We start from the raw sequence: 21,832 nt of genomic DNA, 5'->3' as shown, positions 1-21,832 counted from the left end.
GGGAACCTTTGGTAATATTGTCAAAGACCAGTCCCTACTCACTTGGTGTACCTCAACAGAACATAACTCATAAAATAAACCTGTGGAAATATGAACTCAATATAGGTCGTCAAAGTTGCGAGAGAATAATGGAAGAAAAACACCCTTGTTGCCTGAAGTTGTGTGATTTCAGATGCTTGAATTCGAGACCTCAGCTGAGGTCTCCAAATCCATTCAAATATTTTAGTGGGAAAGTACTTCTTTCTCATTAACTACGTTACTTCCAAGGGAGCTGTTTCTCACACAACACTCTCGATAGCTTGATAGCTTGTTACCAATACAAGTAAGTTTTTATAAAATGCTAACAATTATTTTGAGTAATTACCAACAGTGTGCATGCCTTTAACCAGTAACAGTCGGTAAAGGGGCAATATTTAAACAACATCACTCTTAAAATCCAAAACACAAAAATTAAATTTCATGTTTTAATATTGAGCAGCGTGTACAATACTATTGAATGGGGGAGGGAAAGTGTTGCTCTAAATAGTTGTTACAAATGGGAGTTTACAGTAAAAAGTGCAGTTGTTTTGGGAAAAACACGAAAGAAACATGACTTTTTCAAAATCGAAGTACAACTCATATAGCTGAGAAACACGAGAGCTATATGTATTTAGAAGCCGAGTGACATATAAATGTAAGTGTACAAACCTACGTAAAAGCAATTCATTGGCAGTTCAAAGTTACAAATAGGCCTAAGTGATAATACACATTGGTGTAAGGGTAGAAACCAAGAATTAAAAGTTTCTCAATGGTTGAAGTACCCGCTGCTAAGTACTCAAACTGCATTGAGCCATCAGGCTAGCACGGTGGTCTAGTGGTAACACATCTGCTCTAGCAATGCAATGGTTGTGGGTTTGAATCCCACATGCGTGATTCTCCTGTGAATTTGATTCGCATAACTCGGGAAAAGTACCAAATACATAGGGCCTACATTGTATACAACGGTGGCTGATCTCGGTATGGAGTTATAACGCCCTATACAGCAGTATAACGCCCTAAATTTACGGCGTTATATCGCTCTATTTTACAGCATTATAATGCTCTATTACAGCATAACAACGCCCTATTACTCAATTAGGGCTATAACGCCATAATTTAGGGCGTTATAACGCCGTATAGGGCGTTATAACGCCATACTTAAAAAGTGTTTAGTTGTTGGCGGAGATCAGCCACCGTAGTATGCAGTGCCTATAACATTTATCTGGTGTAAGGGCTTTGTGCCATGTCTGAAGTAGCGGCTAAGAGTGTAAGACTGTTGCTAACAGCCTATGCTTCAATGCATGCTAACATGTTCGGCTAGCCACAGCCATAGCATCAGCCACTAATTCAAACAGTTCCTTGTGGTGAGGCAAACAAAATACAAAACAATGAAATAAAATTGACAGTTTATTGAGCTACATGTTAATCTTACTCCTGTATAACGGCAAGCATTTCAATACATTATCAAGAACGAAATTGCATAGAATTTGTACATATTATTTAAGTTAGTTTTTATACTTCAAATATTGTTGGTACAATAAATTATTTAAATCTAGTGAAGCTTATTTGGCTACAAAGAACAACGTTTTATATTTTGATCATTATGGAGTTGTTTGCTGTGAGTGGTTGTGGCTTAGTGTTCTGTCAGACTGGACTCTGAGTTATGGGGGCCCTGACCAGACACAAGTTGGTGATAAAAAAATTCACAGACCGAGACCATTTCAAAAAGAGCTGCTATCAACTGAACAGGGGCTAATTTCATAGAGCTGCTTAGCAAAAGATGTGCTTAAGCACGCAAATAGCTTGCTTTTTTACACATATTACTGGCCAAAATTTCATGCCATATATATTGCTTGTGACTGGTATTGAGCTATTGTTTACTTAGCATAACAATGGAGTTGAATCTTGGCCGGTATTCTGATTTTACTAAGCATGGATTATTTTGCTTAAGCAGAATTTTGTGCTTAAGCAGCTCTATGTAATTGGGCCCATGTCGGTAAATCTATTCTCAGAACGAATGTAGTAGGTTAGACTTCCTAAACAGAAGCTGTACTGCTGACAATCAGAGTGCTAGATGGTAAACCACTATGAACAGTATGGAAGTCACATCACACTCAAAGAAAAGTAGGCGTATTGAGCCCATAAAAGGGACAAGAAATGTTTTCTGTTTTGTTCTCTGGAACACCCTTTGAATGGCATGGGTCTTGGGCACTAAATACATTAGACAAATTTTAAATCTAATCGTCAAACCAATCATTCAATATATAATTAATATTACACACATTCCTCGGAATTACATTCTGATTGAGTACAATTTAAAAACCCGTCAAATATTTCCCTATTTTTCATTGCACTCACTCAACTACTTCACATCTGTCTGCAACTTGAAAAAGAAAAAAAATAATCCCCAAATCAGAGAGAAACATTGAAGAACGAACAATGCTCAACTTCCACAAAATGAGAAAACTGCAGCCGAGTTCACGAAATGCTAGGATTAATCCTATCTCGAGTTAGAACGAGTAAACTCGTCCTAACTTAGGATGGGTTCAATTTCGTCCTAATGTCTATTGGTCAAAACTTTACTCGTCCTCAGTCCTAAGATTAATCCTAAGTTAGGAAGAGTTTGGTGAAATCGGCAGCTGACTTCCTCCCATTAATACCCAAGTAACCTGCCAGCCGCCGATTTCACCAAATTTTTCCTAACTTTGGATTAATTTTAGGACTGAGGACGAGCAGCAATGGAAATTAGGACCAATTGAACCCATCTTAAAGACCCTCGACACCTATTGGTAATTGTCAAAGACCAGTCTTCTTACTTGGTGTATCTCAACATATGCATAAAATAACAAACCAGTGAAAATTTGAGCTCAATTGGTCGTTGAAGTTGCGAGATAATCGTGAAAAAATACCTTGTCACACAAAGTTGTGTGCTTTCAGATGCTTGATTTTGAGACCTCAAATTCTAAATCTGAGGTCTCGAAATCGAATACGCGGAAAATTACATCTTTCTCAAAAACTACGTCACTTCAGAGGGAGCCGTTTCTCACAATGTTTTATACTATCAACCTCACCCCATTACTCTTAACCAAGTAAGGTTTTGTGCTAATAATTATTTTGAGTAGTTACCAATATTTAAGTTAGGACATGAGTTACTCGTTGTCCTAACTCGAGATAGGATTAATCCAAGCGTTTTGTGAAATCAACTGCCTGGCTGACAGAAGAAGATCTTCACTAGATAAATGATCTTATGGCTCAGCTTTTCTAGCCAAGAGCTACTTTTAAAAGCCCTACAAAAGGTTTTGAGGCATTGCATGGTGAGGTATCACTTTATTTGGTGTGCGGTAACACCATGTGTGTGTCTACTTGCCAGATACATGTACGTGTAGTTCTCTAATTTTCCTATTTCCTGAAACTTTAAAAGAACGTTACGGAATTGGTAAGAAAAAAAATCGTCTACGATCACAGATAAATTTACATAAAACTTACACGGTCTAATGATGATAGTAGAAAACATCCCCTTTCAAATCTTTCTGTCTGAAATGTCATATTTGATGAGAAATACATAAAACTAATTTCATTTTATCACTCAGTGAGCGTTTTTTTTTTTTTTTTTTTTAACAGACACTGACAGATGTCATGCAAAATGTGCCATTGGTTTTTTCCACTACTTTTCTGTGACCCAGATGCCTGAACGATCTCAAATTTCTACAGGTTTGTCAGTTTACATACATTTACATGGTGGCTTGCATAAAGTGCTTACACTGCCAGCAACTGTTTTGTTAGCAAAAAGCAGTTAATTCTGTAATAGTTCCTTTAAGGTTTGGAAGTGAAAAGCTCTTTTACAAATTTGTAAATCATAAAATAAATGAGATTGGAAGAACACTTGTCAGTGAGATTACTGGCCCAGTGCTAAAGTTAAACTAAACTCAGACCAGTGGTCTATGGTCTAGTTAATATTTCAAGCTCCGTTAGTCCCACCAGTACGCCTCTCTTAATATTTATGCATGACGTCATAGTTCTTACCTAAAGTGAGGCGTTGGGCGCACGTTCCCCATCACTTGCAGTGGTTGCGCCCATTGCCTCGTTTTGGGTAGCATTGTGACGTACTGTACCTCATGCACAAATATATTTATCAGGGACCAAAAGTGTTGCACTTGCGTATAAAGTCAAAACAGAAGAACAGTACAACTGGGCTCAATTTCACAAAGCAATAAAGTCCATCGTACAACAACGTGTCAGTATCACCATAGTGATTTGTATTGTGACATCACACTTACTAAGCGACTACGATTGATTTGCAGTTATTAGATTGATTAAAGCCTGGTTTATATTTCCTGTGAATGCGAATGCGATACAAATTTTGATGTCACAAACTCTCAACAAATAACTCGCATCAGTTTAAATATGCTCAACTGCTGCGAAACATTCGCAGCATAAACAGAGCTGATTCGGAACTCATATCGCTTTCGCATTCGCAGGAAGTATGACCCGGGCAGGCTTTACTCTTTGTGAAATCGGCCCCAGGCAGTTTTTGGTAGGCTGTCTGTGGTTGGCAACTTCTTGGCTTCCCGATAGTAGAATAGCAACAAGTGGTCAAAGACGTAGGGAGCAAACCGGTAACCAGCAGTTTTTATCAGCCTACAATAAACAGGAAGCCAATGTTTCAAACTCGATCCACAGACCATGTTCAAGATCAACAACTGCCACTCCTATCTCCCCCTTTTGCCTCTCAGCCACTCCCCTCAGTGAGATCCTCCTGTGACCTTTTGACCTCTAGCGATTCATCAGCAGTGGGTATTACTGGCTGTGGTAGTTTGATCATGACCCGCACTGGATCTGTCTGCGTGTGTTTGACATTGTAAGGGCACTTACTAAGGTGAACTGCCATACTGGGGAAATCATCAAAACCCCACTTCCTGATGGGTGTGAAGGCGGTGCTGAAATGCCATACCTATAGTGTAACAAGTAAATCAAAGTCACAGTTAAGAAATTCTTTACCCCGATGCAAATTTAAGAACTTGTTATATTATTATTGAAGTGTTTATTGTCTTAAGAGGGCAAGGTGATTTTGATTTTGAAAAGGGCACTTCCATTAAAAATTATTAAAACAGTCTATTGGAATTTTTTGAAAGGGCACCCAGGTCAAAAAGTTGGGGCCCCCCCTTCATACATGTCATAGCCTCCCTGAAATTCCAAAATTGTAAGCATCATGGGAAATAATTTTGTCTGAAGCACCCCAGCTGATTCAAAGCTAATAAAATATGTCAACATTTCCCTATTTTCACTTCAATCCAAAGATTACCAGAAGAAGGTGATCTAAATAATAATAACCAGTTTTAATACAGCGTTTTTCAAACCAGAAAAGCGCTTCCAACATTATTAGGCCTACACCTGTTCACTGGGACATTTAATTTATTCCTTAAACCATGATATCAAATCCCAAGGGAGTTAAAAGCATGCGCACCAAATTTGCGCTAGCCTGCTCAGATAAATCAATCACAAGTACCAACTGTGCCCTCACTGGTACCCATTTACCCCTGGGTGGAGAGAAGCAATTATTATAGTAAAGTGTCTTGCTCAGGGACAAAAGTGTCACGACCGGGATTTGAAGTAAATGGTCATCACAAGTACATAGTAAATGGTCATCACAAGTACATAACATGAATTTGAACTTAGAAACGTAGTATTAAGCGCGGTATAAATTTGTATTATTATTAGTAGTATTATTATTGAATTTGGTGCTCTCTTATCGGAGAGGCAACGACACCCTACAATAGTCCAGAGCTGGCGTTATACCCTTGGAATAGAAACAATATCCACACACTTACCCTGTAGGCCACTTGCCAGTGTCCACGCTGCTTCTCCCACTGTTGAATGACCATGCCGCGTTCCTCGAGAATACTACAGCATATCTGCCGCAGTAACTTGGACGTCACTGCAAGGTTGCACAGACTGAAGGCGTCCAGAAATCGAGTAAGATATCTTAGAAGCTCTGAGGGAAGGCCACTCAGATAGTCCGGCTCAGAATCTGCGTTGACTTTCTGATTGGATGAAGTGTTGTTAACGTTTGATTTGTCTTGGCCAGAACAATGTGTCGTTGAGCTGTTTGGAACAGCGTTTATTTGATCTTTGGTGTCAGCCTCAAAACCGCCATTTTGCTTTGTGGCACATAATTGCACAGTCTGCATAGCATCTTTACAAGAGCTGCTTCCCGATTGGTTGGCCTCGAGAAGGGAGCCGTCTGATTGGTCAACCTGGTCTGAGTTTCTTAGTTCAACATTTGAGGAAGACATTTCAAGCTTGCCGTTTCTCTCGGACATGTTCAAGTGACTGTTTGTGATAGCTTTAAAGGTGTTCTCGGAGAACCCTCGATTGTCATTCTGATCCTGGGAATTCCCGTTTACAATGGTTGGTATTGTCTTGTCCTTTCCATTGGATGTGACACCCACCCATTCCATCTCGATGGGTCCATCAGCCAGAGTTATTTCCTCCATCGGTATGGGTCTGTTCCCATCCAATCGCACACCAAAGCTTTCCAGATTCTCATTGTGGACGACCCTGGCGGATTTCTCACCAGGGTAGAAACGGCGTTGTGAGAACGTACAACCGTATGGTGCTAGAGGACAGCGTGGCTCCAGCCAGCCATTCAGACCGCCGTGAATGTCGCTGTGGACATTTTCAAAGTGGGAAGCAAATTCATCTCTTCTGAAAACCTACAGAAAACGGATTTAAAAAAGAGTAAAGTTAAGTGTTTTAAAAATAAAGTGCAATTAAATTGTCTGCTATTATAGACCCATTGTACTGATTACCAGCTGCCCCCAGTCTGCCATTTTTAAATTCAAATTACATCTACATGTAACTCAGTGAGTTGCGTTAGATGAATTAGGTCAATACATGTACATGGTAATTTCAGTCGCGGTTTGGGGAAGATAAACGTACCTGGCAACACATGTACAGCAAAGAATAATCAACTAGAGAGGGATTTGACCCAACGACCTCCGGTTTCACATGCCAACTGAGCTACATGTATCTAACCCTACGTACATGTACATGTTTGTTGGCGGTCCCCATTTTTTGTCAATTTCTTTGTCATATAGCTGCAGGGATCACACCTATATATACAATACAGCCATGGAAGCAGCGGCCAGGGGATCACCTTAACGGGATGCAAATTATTTATTTTAAATATCAAGTAAACCACATGGGAAACCGACTCGGTAAACTAAAGTCCGCACAACAGCAACATAGAAAAATACAAATTTGTATACCACTGTATTGTTTTTTATCCCTCCTGGTTGTCCTTCCCACTTGGTTTTGTTTTCCTCCTGCATGCTCCGCCCTCAGCCGCCCTCTTATAGTGTTTATTTTTTGCTTTTGTTTTCCTTTTCAAATTATTTATTTAAGTTAATTTAATTTAATTTAACCATTTTATTTATTTATTGAATTAATTATGTATTTATTTTCCTCATTTCTTGCTTTTTTATAATTGTTTTTCCGTTAATGTTCTGTCTTGTGCTATTGTAACTAGATTGTTTGTATTGGTCAAATAAATAATAATAATAATATTCTAGTGCAGAAATTGCGAGTACAACAACACTAGATATTTTTTTCAAAAACTTCTAAAATCTAAAATCTAACTTTTGTAACAACTCGCTGAGAAGTGGGCAAGAACATATGTACATTCAAAAAGGCTAAATGAAACATACACAACAACAATTTCCAAAAGTTGTCTGCAAGTGATCTTTGGACATTCAAATTTTTAAACATACTTTTATTGATTTCTAATCATCTGGAGTACTTCTTTTATTGATTTCTAATCATCTGGAGTACTTCTTTTATTGATTTCTAATCATCTGGAATACTTCTTTTATTGATTTCTAATCATCTGGAATACTTCTTTTATTGATTTCTAATCATCTGGAGTACTTCTTTTATTGATTTCTAATCATCTGGAATACTTCTTTTATTGATTTCTAATCATCTGGAATACTTCTTTTATTGATTTCTAATCATCTGGAGTACTTCTTTTATTGATTTCTAATCATCAGGGCCCAACTTCATAGAGCTGCTTAAGCACAAAATGTTGCTTAAGCGAAAAAATCCCTGCCTAGTAAAAATCAGATTACCAGCCAGGCTTCCACTCAATTGTTATGCTAAGTAAACAACAGCTAAATACCAGTCTGAAGCAATGTATATATGGCATGAAATTTTGGCCAGTAACATGTGTAAAATAAGCGACCTATTTTTGTGCGCAAGCGAGTTTTTTGCTTAAGCAGCTCTATGAAATTGGCCCCTGGAGTACTTCAGACCAAATCTTTTCACCGCATGGTTGCCACTATTACTATCTTTATTTTAACAAGTCGGCTTTTGGATAAAAATTACACACTTTATTTTGAGGGTGATGACCAAACTATGACCAAGGCTAGTTTTTAAAAAAAAATATCCACAAGACCACAGGACTGGTACCTCAGGATCTTTACTGGACCAGGGTATCATTAACAAGACAGGACTCGTAGCTCAGGATCTTTACTGGACCAGGGTATCATTAACAAGACAGGACTCATACCTCAGGATCTTTACTGGACCGGGGTATCATTAACAAGACAGGACTCATACCTCAGGATCTTTACTGGACCGGGGTATCATTAACAAGACAGGACTCGTAGCTCAGGATCTTTACTGGACCAGGGTATCATTAACAAGACAGGACTCATAGCTCAGGATCTTTACTGGACCGGGGTATCATTAACAAGACAGGACTCATACCTCAGGATCTTTACTGGACCGGGGTATCATTAACAAGACAGGACTCGTAGCTCAGGATCTTTACTGGACCAGGGTATCATTAACAAGACAGGACTCATACCTCAGGATCTTTACTGGACCGGGGTATCATTAACAAGACAGGACTCATAGCTCAGGATCTTTACTGGACCAGGGTATCATTAACAAGACAGGACTCATACCTCAGGATCTTTACTGGACCGGGGTATCATTAACAAGACAGGACTCGTAGCTCAGGATCTTTACTGGACCGGGGTATCATTAAAAAGACAGGACTCATACCTCAGGATCTTTACTGGACCAGGGTATCATCTACAAGACAGGACTCATAGCTCAGGATCTTTACTGGACCGGGGTATCATTAACAAGACAGGACTCGTAGCTCAGGATCTTTACTGGACCGGGGTATCATTAACAAGACAGGACTCGTAGCTCAGGATCTTTACTGGACCGGGGTATCATTAACAAGACAGGACTCGTAGCTCAGGATCTTTACTGGACCGGGGTATCATTAACAAGACAGGACTCGTAGCTCAGGATCTTTACTGGACCGGGGTATCATTAACAAGACAGGACTCATACCTCAGGATCTTTACTGGACCGGGGTATCATTAACAAGACAGGACTCGTAGCTCAGGATCTTTACTGGACCAGGGTATCATTAACAAGACAGGACTCATAGCTCAGGATCTTTACTGGACCAGGGTATCATTAACAAGACAGGACTCATAGCTCAGGATCTTTACTGGACCGGGGTATCATTAACAAGACAGGACTCGTAGCTCAGGATCTTTACTGGACCGGGGTATCATTAACAAGACAGGACTCATAGCTCAGGATCTTTACTGGACCGGGGTATCATTAACAAGACAGGACTCATAGCTCAGGATCTTTACTGGACCGGGGTATCATTAACAAGACAGGACTCGTAGCTCAGGATCTTTACTGGACCGGGGTATCATTAACAAGACAGGACTCGTAGCTCAGGATCTTTACTAGACCGGGGTATCATTAACAAGACAGGACTCATAGCTCAGGATCTTTACTGGACCAGGGTATCATTAACAAGACAGGACTCATAGCTCAGGATCTTTACTGGACCAGGGTATCAATAACAAGACAGGACTCATAGCTCAGGATCTTTACTGGACCAGGGTATCATTAACAAGACAGGACTCATAGCTCAGGATCTTTACTGGACCAGGGTATCATTAACAAGACAGGACTCATAGCTCAGGATCTTTACTGGACCGGGGTATCATTAACAAGACAGGACTCGTAGCTCAGGATCTTTACTGGACCTGGGTATCATTAACAAGACAGGACTCGTACCTCAGGATCTTTACTGGACCGGGGTATCATTAACAAGACAGGACTCGTAGCTCAGGCCATTTTTTTTTAATAACTTGGATTACGGGAATCGCCGCCCGAAAAAATCGTGTTTCTGAAAAAAAATTAAAAAATCCCCGCCCGAAAAATCTAATTTTGTAGGGAAAAAAAAAAAAATAAAATAAAAAATACACAACACTTTCATACAACAGTGCCACCGATCGCGTACATGTACAAAACACCATCGTGTAAATGTTATTACTAGCGATTTTTTCTTCTGGAATTTACAACGAGACCCCTACATGTACACATACATGTACTGTACAATGTACATGCACATGTACACGTATTAAACCGCGGCGTGAGTCAGTGTCAACGGAGAAAAAAAAATCGCGGCCGATGTATGATGGAAACCAGACCAATGGTATGCATTCACGTACAAAAGTGTGAGTCCGTTTATAGACTATACTATTTGCCCAAGTGCATACAGTTTGGCCATTTAGTAACAACCACGAGAGCATCGACCGCTCACGACCCAAACTCATGCAATCAATTGATGCGTCAACAAATGGTCTGTGTGCGCGAACTTGGGCAGAGCATCAGCGTGTCGTGTGTGCTTCCTTCTGCACTGACAGTTGTTTATTTACAAGGTGTCCGGTTCGTTCACAATGGCGGCCGCCGACGACGAGGCTTGGTGCATCTTGCTGCTTTTTCGTATTAGTAATAAATCATGGGCCTTAAATCACGGAGATATCGGTAAATTTGTCTTTATTTCAATTTTGTTCTAACATTTGTTAATTTGGTGAAAGTCTGACTTTTTGTTCGACACGGTTTAAAAAATAATATGAATAAATTTTTTTCAAGCCGAAAATGTGAATAATTTAGGGTCGCGGTGTAAAAGTAAGGGCCGGTCAGTGACCAGAAACCGAACATTTTGTTTGGCCTAAAACACTGGCGACATTCATTCAGTGAGTGGTTGCTTTTATCTACATAAATTGTGTATATATGTACGTGTTTTAGAAGCCGCCCGCGTGCATTTTTTTTTTTTTTTTTTTTTTTTTTTTTTTTTCCCCACCCGATTTTCTGGGCTTGAAATTCCGTATCCCCCTGTTTTTTTTTTTTTTTTTTTTTTTTCCGCCCCCCGCCCGTTTTTAGTAGCTTACAAATCCGTTATCTAAGTAATCAAAAAAAAAAATGGCCTCAGGATCTTTACTGGACCGGGGTATCATCTACAAGACCAGCCGTCGATTTCACCAAACTCTTCCTAACTTAGGATTAATCTTAGGACTTAGGACGGGTTCAGTTCCGTATTCAAATACATAGGACGCATTGAACTCGTTCTAAGTTAGGACGGGTTACTCGTCCTAACTAGAGTTAGGATTAATTCTAGCCTTTCGTGAAATCAGCTGCAGAATCAAAATGAGGAGAGACTAGAATATAAACAAAAACATTGTTTTATCATCTCAACTGTTTTATCTGAACAACACTAAGAGAAAATATATCTGTATCTATCTGTGTTATACGGTAATACTCAGCAGGATTGAAAGATATTTGTGAGACTCAAACACTTTGACAATGACATTTGATGTTGAACAAAAAAAAAAACATAAAAAAAACAAGACATCCGGACTTGTCCTATCTTGAATTAAAGGCAGTGGACTTTTGGTATTCTCAAAATAATTATTAGCAAACCTAACTTGGTGATGAGTTATGGGGAGAGGTTGATGGTATAAATTATTGTGAGAAATGGCTTCCTCTGAAGTGACATAGTTTTCAAGAAAGTTCCACGAGTTTGGTTTGAAGACCTCAGATTTAGAATTTGAGTTCTCGAAATCAACCATAAGGCAAACAACTACATGTGACAAGGGTGTTTTTTCCTTCATTATTATCTCGCATCTTCGATGACCAATTGAGCTCAAACTTTCAACGCGTTTGTTATTTTATTCATATATAAATGTTGAGATACATGTACATGTACACCAAGTGAGCAGACTGGTCTTTGACAATTACCAATAGTGTCCACTAGCTTTAACTGCCCCATGCTGAATGTCACTGCCTTGGGCCACTAGTCAAGTGTAAAATTTGAACCCTGAAGACCCAACCTCAGGCATGGAGTTTCAACTTTGAAAGGGCAAGGCCACTTTCTTTTTGCAAAGGGCACTTCTATTGTAAAATCTGAAAGTCTATGGGACACTTTTGATGGGGCACCAAGGCCAAGAGCAGGGGCATCGCAGGTCGTGGCCTCTGTGGCCTCCGTGTAATAGACCGATCCATTAAGCTCTGCCCCATTGCGTATTGACCAATCACAACGCAACGAAGGTCCGACAAATAAGGTCCGACATGCGTGCGCATATGCTTGGCGCGCGCGGCAGAGTTGTGCAGAAAGGCATTGGAGAACCTCATGTGTTCCTGCTCACACGTGCGTCGTGGGCGGAGACTAATGGATCGGTCTATTTCAGGAATGCCAAACTTTAAAAAAAACTACAGCCACAGTAGAGACTACTAGTGTGACGTATTTCCAGGTCTGACTGGTCTTCTTACATACCTGAGCACAGAGGAAGGTGTACATTGAATCCGGCTTGGCCTGGTACCTAGTGATAGACTCCAATGACAAGTCAAGACTCAGAGACGCTTGTTTTGGAGAAGATGACCCAGTGGCTGGAGAGGAGGCTACACTGGACCCAGATGTTGTCTTCGGAGGCTGGAGCAAGATTACATTAAAAAAATAATAACAAAAATAGAAACTGAATTTTAACTGTATGGTGGTCATGTATGACACAAGCACAGGGTCAGGTATGGCATACAACCTTAAAGGGACACGTTGCCTTGGATCGGGCGAGTTGGTCCATGAAAACTGTTTGAAACCGTTTGTTATGAAATGCATGATTGGAAAGATGTATTACAAGTGGAAATATACAGTGTACATTTTGTGGAGTCAAAATTTGACAGTTCAAGGCGTATAAGGAAAAACGTGCAACTTCAAGGCATATTTGTGTGAATCATTATATTCTACTTTTAAAACATCTTTCCAACCATAATAATATGCATTTCATAACAAACAGTTTCCAATGCTTTTCATAGACCAATTATAGCCCGATCCCTTTAATATCCCAGTCAAAATTATTTGGTGTAAAAACAATGAAAGAAGAGGTACTAGGCATGGTGTAGCTGTTCTCTTTTTTACAAAAATAATCAATGACAAATATTCATACATTATTAAATACAGTGGACACTATTGGTTATAGTCAAAGACTTGTCTTTACAGTTGGTGTTTCTCAACAAATGCATAAAATAACAAACCTGTGAAAATTTGAGCTCAATCTGTCATTGAAGTTGCGAGATAATAATAAAAGAAAAAACACCCTCCGTCACATGAATTTGTGTACTTTCTGATCCTTGATTTCGAGACTTTAAGTTCTAAACTTGAGGTCTCAAAATCAAATTTCTCAAGAAAGACGTCACTTCAAAGGGAGCTGTTTCTCACAATGTTTTATACTATCAACCTCTCCCCATTACTCATATAAAAACAAGTAAGGTTTTATGATGATAACTATTTTGAGTGATTACCAATAGTGTCCACTGCCTTTAATACCATACCTCAATCACTTGTATCTTTGAGTGCCCCCACAGTGGTGCTGCTGATACCTCCCCTGTACTAGACGGTATGACAAATAGCACCGGTAGTGGCAATCCAGTCAAACTATCTTCACTGCTTGATGAGCTGTGCCTGTGATCTGCAAGCTTTTGGGAGGGAGTGTGGGAGATAAAAATCAAAATAGTAAAGTGGTTTTATGCAAAGTATAAAAATGAAGGCTTAAAATTGGTGTGTGATGAAATAATATTCGAGGCGGTAGGCCTATTAGACCTTTCTAAGATCTCACTGATATCGCTCACCAAGCTGGAGCCAAGAGCTTAGCACTCAGAAACCCCATGCTGGATGGCACAAGGGCACGTATCCTGTAGTGTACAGTACTCCATTATGGCAGATAGATTCACAGTTTGCTGCAGATGTGATTCGATCGGGTTTTGAGTCATTTGTCTGAAATAGTATTAATGGAGAAACAAGCCAAAACAGGCCAACAGGGTTGACATTTAAACAACATGTTTTTGTAAACTAAAATGCTATAAAATATATCAGGAAGTAAAAATAAGTCGAGACTAGTGTCTCATACTCGCGACTTATTGAGCCGTGACTGTCGAGTAGTAAATTTCGGGAAATGGTTGACCAAATAAAAAGTGAACATCAATCAACTTACTTCTTGGGTCTGGTCTTTGCTCTTTAAATCCCTCGCCAATGTTTCCCTGATAATCGTCAAATGCACATCGTCATCATCAAGATGATGTCCCGCTGTATTCTGATCAGTGATTGGCTCATTGCTTTCAGACAACTGCTGTGATTGGCTGTCCTCTTTCATGGCCTCCCGTGAATCTAACAAGCGGTCCAGACGTTCCTTGCGCCTCTCGCAGTGTTTACAGTGAATGTATGGATATGCCGAGGATCCCAGACTAAAATCGGGGAGTTCAGGAACAGGTGATGACTCAGTCATAACATTAAGTGCCTTTGAGAGTTGCTGCACAGTGTCCTGACTCGCACGGTAAAGCTCATCACAGATGCTCTGTCGCAGCCCAGCGGGGCTACGTGATCGCTTCTGCTCAGTTTTATTCTCCCATTGATGCATATCCTGTAGAAGGTTTTCAAGTTCTTTCTCCTCATCAAACTCTTTCTCCGAGCTGCCGTTGGTGTGCTGGTTGGTGAGTGGTACGGCCGGATGACGCCGGTTCAGACTGTTGGTCAAGATCTGCCGTGTGCGGATTGATGCTCGCATCGACTTTGTCAACATGCGTTGGTCGCGTAGAGCAAGGGCGATGTCTAGTTGCTCCTTGTTGAAGTCCATCAGGACTTGCACAGGTTGATGGGACTGACGCTCGCTGGAGCACACCGGCCAGCGATTCCACTCCATGGTGCAGTGGACGAGGCTTGCAGGGCAGACATTGAGATGTTGAGACATGTTGGATCGCTGCACCTCAATGGGGCATCCATAACCACAGTTGATGCATTGGACCTTCTCGTTACTGCAGAGCATGCGGTGTTCCACTGCCTTACAGCTGTGGAACCTAGCCCCACATTCCAGTTCACATTGTATCATGTGGCATGATGTGAGGCGCGTGTTGCACCTGGTGTTATGGCAGGTTTGACAGTGGTCATGGTTGTCTAGTCCCGATGAAGGCATCCCTTGATAGTATAAAAGAATCAGAACACATTAATTACTTAAAATTGTGGGGAACCTTTATCACTTTCAGACTTTGATCAGTTCACCAGCCAAACCAGCCTTTGCAACAAAAATCCACCCGCTGCTTTGGGTGCTAATCTGGACTTCACGTTCATGAGGTTTCCCTATAATAATATTAGGGGCTTTTTCTCAAACCTGGGCTTAGCCTCTAGCTTAGGCTCTGTGCGCTGCGTGCGTGAGCAGCTCGGCCTCCACCTGCCTTCTGAAGTCATGGAAGTAGCACAGCGCATACTGCACGAACATCAGAACACCGAGTGTAAGCCTTAAGCCAAGGTTCGAGAAAGGCCCAAGCTGTACATGTATTTGAAACAGAAAAACCTCATGCTGCCAATGTTAGTGTGGAATAGCAACAAAAGTGGTTATTCAATATTGAAATACATTGTATTGACTGCGTGAGAGGCAATGACTGAGTGAGGGGCAGAGTTGAAATTATAGGCCAAAGGTGATTTCAAAATCATGACTATGCCCAAAGCGAAGCTGAGGGCATTAGCCATGGTTTTGACATCACCGAGGGCCTGTAATTTGAACTGTTCCCCGATTATTAAGCAGTCAATATTTCTTTTATATATACCAAATCAAGATTCTTCTAATCAACAACACTACTGACTACGTATACGGTGAAAGGTCGTCTGTGAAGAAAGGTCACCCCATGACACGGAACGCTGTAAATTAGGACCTATAATACATGTACATAGTTTGGGTTTGAGTTCTGCTGGCTAGTCACTGTACAAGCTACGGCAAACCCAAAGTTTGGGGTAGGCCTACCACCAGGGACCAGTGTGGGTAGAATTGAAGCCCGAACATATTCCTATACGAATGCGAATGTTGACAGCAAATTCGCAATGAATAATTCTCTGTTCAACTTACTTGCGAATATTGCTGCGAAATGTCAGTGTTGTTTGAGTGTTGTGATGTCAAATTCACTTCAAATTTGCTTCGCATTCTGATTTCGCATGAAGTATGAACTGGTCTTAACACCTTGTTAACATAAAATATCAAGATCAAATTTTAATACGTGAGCTTTTTTCGTTCCCTTTTTTTTTTGGGGGGGGGGGGATTCAGTTCCCTTTATAATGTTGAGAAAGTTCATTGTGAAGAAGATACGGTATGACTGTGATACTCGCCTCCAGATGTGGATTGGGTTTTCAATCCCTACCCGACTGCGTGTGTTTTCCCCATGTTCAGGTTTTTCTATGTCTAAAAAAGCTGAATTTTTTTCTGTCTTGATAACAAAAAATTTGTGTGATGCTTTGCAGACTTTTAACTTCAGATGACGTGGTATGATTGTTTGAATGTTTAGCATGTAAAAACTGGTTACTATTATTGGAAATTATTAATATATTATTATTAATTGTTCATTAGGCCTACCTTGCTCCAGTTGCATTAAATACAATGATGTAAATTCCTGTAAAAAGACGACTGCGGTATTTCTACCTCCATGGTTTAGGGTACATTTTATGTATGTGTGGGGACTTCCCCCCCCCACCCCCAGCCCCCACCTACAATACATGTACATGTATGATGGGGTGTTGATACTTCTAGAAACCAGAAGACTCCCCCGTGAGCGGGAGAGCCTTATTTATAGTTTCTAGAAGTAGGGTGTTGAAACCAATATTGACTGCCTTTTAAAGTTTTACTTGTGCTATACCTCTCCATGCCTTCATTGATCCCCTGCTGAGCGTCCTATTTTCCCTCGTCTCCTGCTTGGGAAATCCGCCTCGGAAAAATAGAACGCTCAGGTTTCTTAGTTTTAACCAAGAAGTAGTATTAATGGTAGCACTCCTCGAAGCAGTCAATAATTAGTCCCAGTACTTACAATACATCATTAGGCCTACAATAACATGTACTTGCTGCATTATCATGAATTATAACTAGATTTACACGTAGATTAGATCATGGAGGTAGAATCTGTTTTTATTTCTACCTCCATGATTAGATATAATTATAAACATGATAAATATTATACTTATATATAGGCCTAACTTCACTTGTACTGTAAAAAATTAGAATAAATTCCAACCAATGCATGGTTAAAAAATGTTGTACCACACATGTACCATGCATGTACACACACACAGTAAACCCTTGCTCTGTCAATTTTCTTCCTCCATGCTCTGTCTGTGTGGTGTAATCGAATTGAACTGTCTATACGTGCTATACGTGGCTAGCTATTCTTTCAAAACAAAGTTGTTTGTCAATTTACAATAATAACATTCCAATCAGAACACACACTACACTACTGTCTACTTTACAAAGAACAGCATAATCAGACTTCTTACCTATTTCTTTACTTCAAAAGCCGGCAAGCAACACACCAAGCAAGGCGATCCCTTCACGTCCCTTTGTTTCGTCTGAAGAGCTGGCGAATGACAAGGAATGCGACTGCAGAGCGCAAGGCTCGATTAAGTCGAAGGGGAAATTCTTGGAATTCCGGGCATGATTATCGCTGTCTCTCTACTGCTGGCTGGCCGGCCGGCCACAACATGAAGTTTTTATCGTGTGTTCTTCATCATCACATATTCACGCCGCGCTGGTGAACAAACCTAATACTAGACTTGGTTCCAAGTGTGTGATCTAGGCTAGTGTAGCCGATCGCCTGATATAGCGCCCTCTTGCACATTAACCACTGTCACATTGGCCTAGGTTCAGGAAAACGAGAGTTGAGCGTGTGATGCAGAGAAATAACCACAGTCTCAGACTTGAATGGAAGTCTAACACCATACCCGCTGCATGACACCGATTACTTCGGCGCGGATACCAGGGAAAGCTGGAGGATTTTGTTGACATTTTGATGGGCAGAAGAGCTAAAAATAGGCATACGACAAAAAGGGGGCGGGGTTCTCCGAGGGGAGCGCGCTAATTTTGCAAACATTTTACTTCTTTTACAAAAAAATGACAAATAAAAACTAGGAACAACTTTTGAATTGAGGACAACGCGCTGCTTTGTTTTCCTTACAAGTTCGATTGTGATTCTAACTCCAGGGAACATTTTTGCATAGGCCTGTGTGTGATGAGGCAGGCTCACAAGCCCCCCCCCCCCCCCCATTTTCGAAATAGTAAATCCTGGACACTCTGTGGCAAGTTACTGTTGGTTGATCTATGGTTAAATCAATGCCCAGGGGTGGATTTCACAAAGGTAGTTGTCACTTAGGCCTAGTCCTAGGCAATGCTAAGAGATAGGACCAGTAGCTCATCCCATCTCTGTCCTTACTCTATGCTCATCCTAACCAGTCCTTATCTCTTTATTGCCTATAGGACTAGTCCTAAGTTAGGGACTACCTTTGTGAAATCCACCCCAGGACCCGAAACCCAGCATTATTAACTCCTCCCCAACTGACAAACGTGAGTTCAGTTTCACAAAGAGCTACAATCTTAACTGCAAATCAGTTGTAGGGTTGTAGTTGCTGAGTAAAGGGTGATGTTACAATACAAATCACTATGGTGATACTGACAAATTGTCTTGCGATGAATAATAGTGCCTTGTGAAATTGAGCCCCGAGGCATACGTTTTATTATTATGAACAATGTCGATAATCATTTTGCAGATTCTTTGTTTATTTACATTTTATTTTAAAAAGGAATTAGTAGGGTTTACAACATTGCTTCTAGGGTTGTTAAATATCAATGTTTCTGATATAAATGGATGTCATTTTAATAACCAACAAATTCTGTTCCAAGGTTAAAATTTAAATAACTTTTATTCAGCAATTGCATAATGTTTATGATATATTTTGTTTATCTCACAACATTTGTAAGATTATGTGGAAGTGAACCACACAGACAAGATACTTTATTCGGATTAAAACTATCTGAGATATTGTTTAAGCGATAAGGCAGTAGAAGAGATTGTCTGTTAACCTGACTTGTCTAAAATTAACCCCGAGGACGATTCCACAAAAAGCTAAGATTGATCTTTACTGCAAATCCATCGTAGTTGCTAAGTAAAGTGTGATGTCACAATATAAGTCACTATGATGGTGAAACTGACACTTTGTCTTGCCATGAATTTTTATTGCTTTGAAAAATCGGCCCAGGTTCAAAACCAACACGCACAACACACCTTTTGTGACATGTAGCACACACAAGAACAATATAACTCTATGGCACCAGTCTACTACGGACAACAACCTTTGTCCCGTAATGGACACTGCATGTCACAATGCGCATAAATAATTAGCACGCAAATATTTCTGGGCAAAATTTGAGTTCAAGCATTACGGTACACCGATTTTGAAGCAACGCCGTAAAACTATAAAACCTGGCATATAGTTACATGTAAACTGCAGCATGGCATTCATCTTGCCAGCTTCATCCATTGGTTTCCCATGATGCAGTGTTTTACTAAAACGATGGCGCTAGTGCATCTGGGCTCGTAAAATGCATAACACATGAACAGAAAGCCGCTTTGTTGAAGAGGCTGCAAAGTTGATTGGTTGGAGAAAAAAGAAAAGAAAAAAAAGAGGGAATACACTTGTAAGAGAAAAGACACTTCAGTTCTGGATAGTGCAGATCGAGGAAGCATGTTTTTTCTTTTTACTCATTTTTTCAAAACCAAGAATTCCGCTTTAGCACTGCCTCAAAGGATTTGGGTATGTTTTGTAACACAAAACACAATGTCCACAGATTTACATAAAATTTAAACCGTTTGAAGATAATGATAGTAGAAAGCAAACCTTAAAGTATTAGTTGCTTAGGTGCTGTAGTTTTTGAGAAATGAGTACAACAATGTCATGAAAATACGTTTTTACATGCTAAAATAATTTTCGTCTAAAAATCAGCGACAAAAATTATTTTCATGATATTGTTTTACTGAGTATTTTCAGGGAAGCTTTCTACTATCATTATCTTCAAACTGTGTAAGTTAAATGTAATTGTGGACACTGTGTTTTTTGTCCTACAAAAAGTAGTCCTAACATAATATCAGATAATGCAAGTCTTGTGAGCTTTAACAGGTTAGGTTCTGTGCAGCCTCGCTACCATGGGCAGACGCCGTATCAATACCTCACGTCACTGACCCCTGGGAGGGATGTACTGGGAAACAACGCTGAGTGGCTCACGAAATGGTTTTAAATGCATATTATGTCAAGTGCGCGCGTAGTTTTGTCTGTTGATCACGCCTGCATTTTTAAGACACAAACACGTTTTTTAAATGCATATTATGTCAAGTGCGCGCGTAGTTTTGTCTGTTGATCACGCCTGCATTTTTAAGACACAAACACGTTTTTTAAATGCATATTATGTCAAGTGCGCGCGTAGTTTTGTCTGTTGATCACGCCTGCATTTTTAAGACACAAACACGTTTTTAAAATGCATATTATGTCAAGTGCGCGCGTAGTTTTGTCTGTTGATCACGCCTGCATTTTTAAGACACAAACACGTTTTTTAAATGCATATTATGTCAAGTGCGCGCGTAGTTTTGTCTGTTGATCACGCCTGCATTTTTAAGACACAAACACGTTTTTTAAATGCATATTATGTCAAGTGCGCGCGTAGTTTTGTCTGTTGATCACGCCTGCATTTTTAAGACACAAACACGTTTTTAAAATGCATATTATGTCAAGTGCGCGCGTAGTTTTGTCTGTTGATCACGCCTGCATTTTTAAGACACAAACACGTTTTTTAAAAACAAAAACATTCTTTAAGACGAAAGTGTATACCATAAAGAACATGCCCTTGCCCCTAGATTGTGCCAGACTTTTGAGATGCTCCCTTACACTCTAAGGGTTGTATCTAAACAAGATCCATCAAATACAGCTATATGGAAATTGCATGAAAGACACAAGTTGAGACAGGAAATGTGACCGTAAACTGGAAAAGACAAATTAAAGGAACATGTTGCCTTGGATCGGACGCGTTGGTCTGTAAAAAGCGTTTGTAACCGGTTTTTTTTTTTAATAAAATACATATGGTAGGAAAGGTGTTTTAAAAGTAGACTACAATGATCCACACAAATTTGCCTCAAAATTGCGTGGTTTTCCTTTTATTATGCGAACTAACTGGGTCGGCCATTTATGGGAGTCAAAAGTTTGACTCCCATAGATGGCCGACTATTTTAGTCGACGAGGTAAAAGGAAAACCGTGCAATTTCGAGGCATGTTTGTGTGGATCATTGTATTCTACTTTTACAACATCTTTCTACCATATGCATTTTATAACAATTGGTTAGAAACGCTTTTCACAGACCAACTCGACTGATCCAAGGCAACGTGTTCCTTTAACTGTCCAGTGTCTTATGTTACGCGACTCATTGCAATATTCAGATATAGTGACAAAAGTATTAACGATCTAATAGACAGGGCCCAATTTCATAAAGATGCCTATAAAAGCATAACAAGTACACTGCAATCACAGTTTGTGTCAGCAAAAGTACTTCATGAGGCTGATTTACATGAACACACAGTGCGTTTAAG

The 21,832-nt window shown here is 40.0% G+C and overlaps 1 protein-coding gene across 1 annotated transcript; it reads right to left on the bottom strand.

The window, feature by feature from the left end:
* Positions 1–480: 480 nt before the first annotated feature.
* LOC139942884 (F-box only protein 30-like) lies at positions 481–17,982 on the bottom strand. The gene is made up of 6 exons (XM_071939691.1): positions 17,702–17,982; positions 14,388–15,364; positions 13,729–13,872; positions 12,677–12,832; positions 5,847–6,731; positions 481–4,969 (listed from the first exon to the last, which is right to left on the bottom strand). The coding sequence occupies exons 2-6, from the start codon at positions 15,360–15,362 to the stop codon at positions 4,748–4,750; spliced, it is 2,382 nt and encodes a 793-aa protein (XP_071795792.1). The 5' UTR covers positions 15,363–15,364; positions 17,702–17,982; the 3' UTR covers positions 481–4,747.
* Positions 17,983–21,832: the final 3,850 nt, after the last annotated feature.

Source organism: Asterias amurensis, chromosome 10 (genome assembly GCF_032118995.1).
Source record: "Asterias amurensis chromosome 10, ASM3211899v1".
In the NCBI taxonomy this organism is placed as follows: domain Eukaryota; kingdom Metazoa; phylum Echinodermata; class Asteroidea; order Forcipulatida; family Asteriidae; genus Asterias; species Asterias amurensis.
The sequence above is the reverse complement of the archived record's forward strand: the minus strand, read 5'-3'. Positions and strand labels throughout refer to the sequence as shown.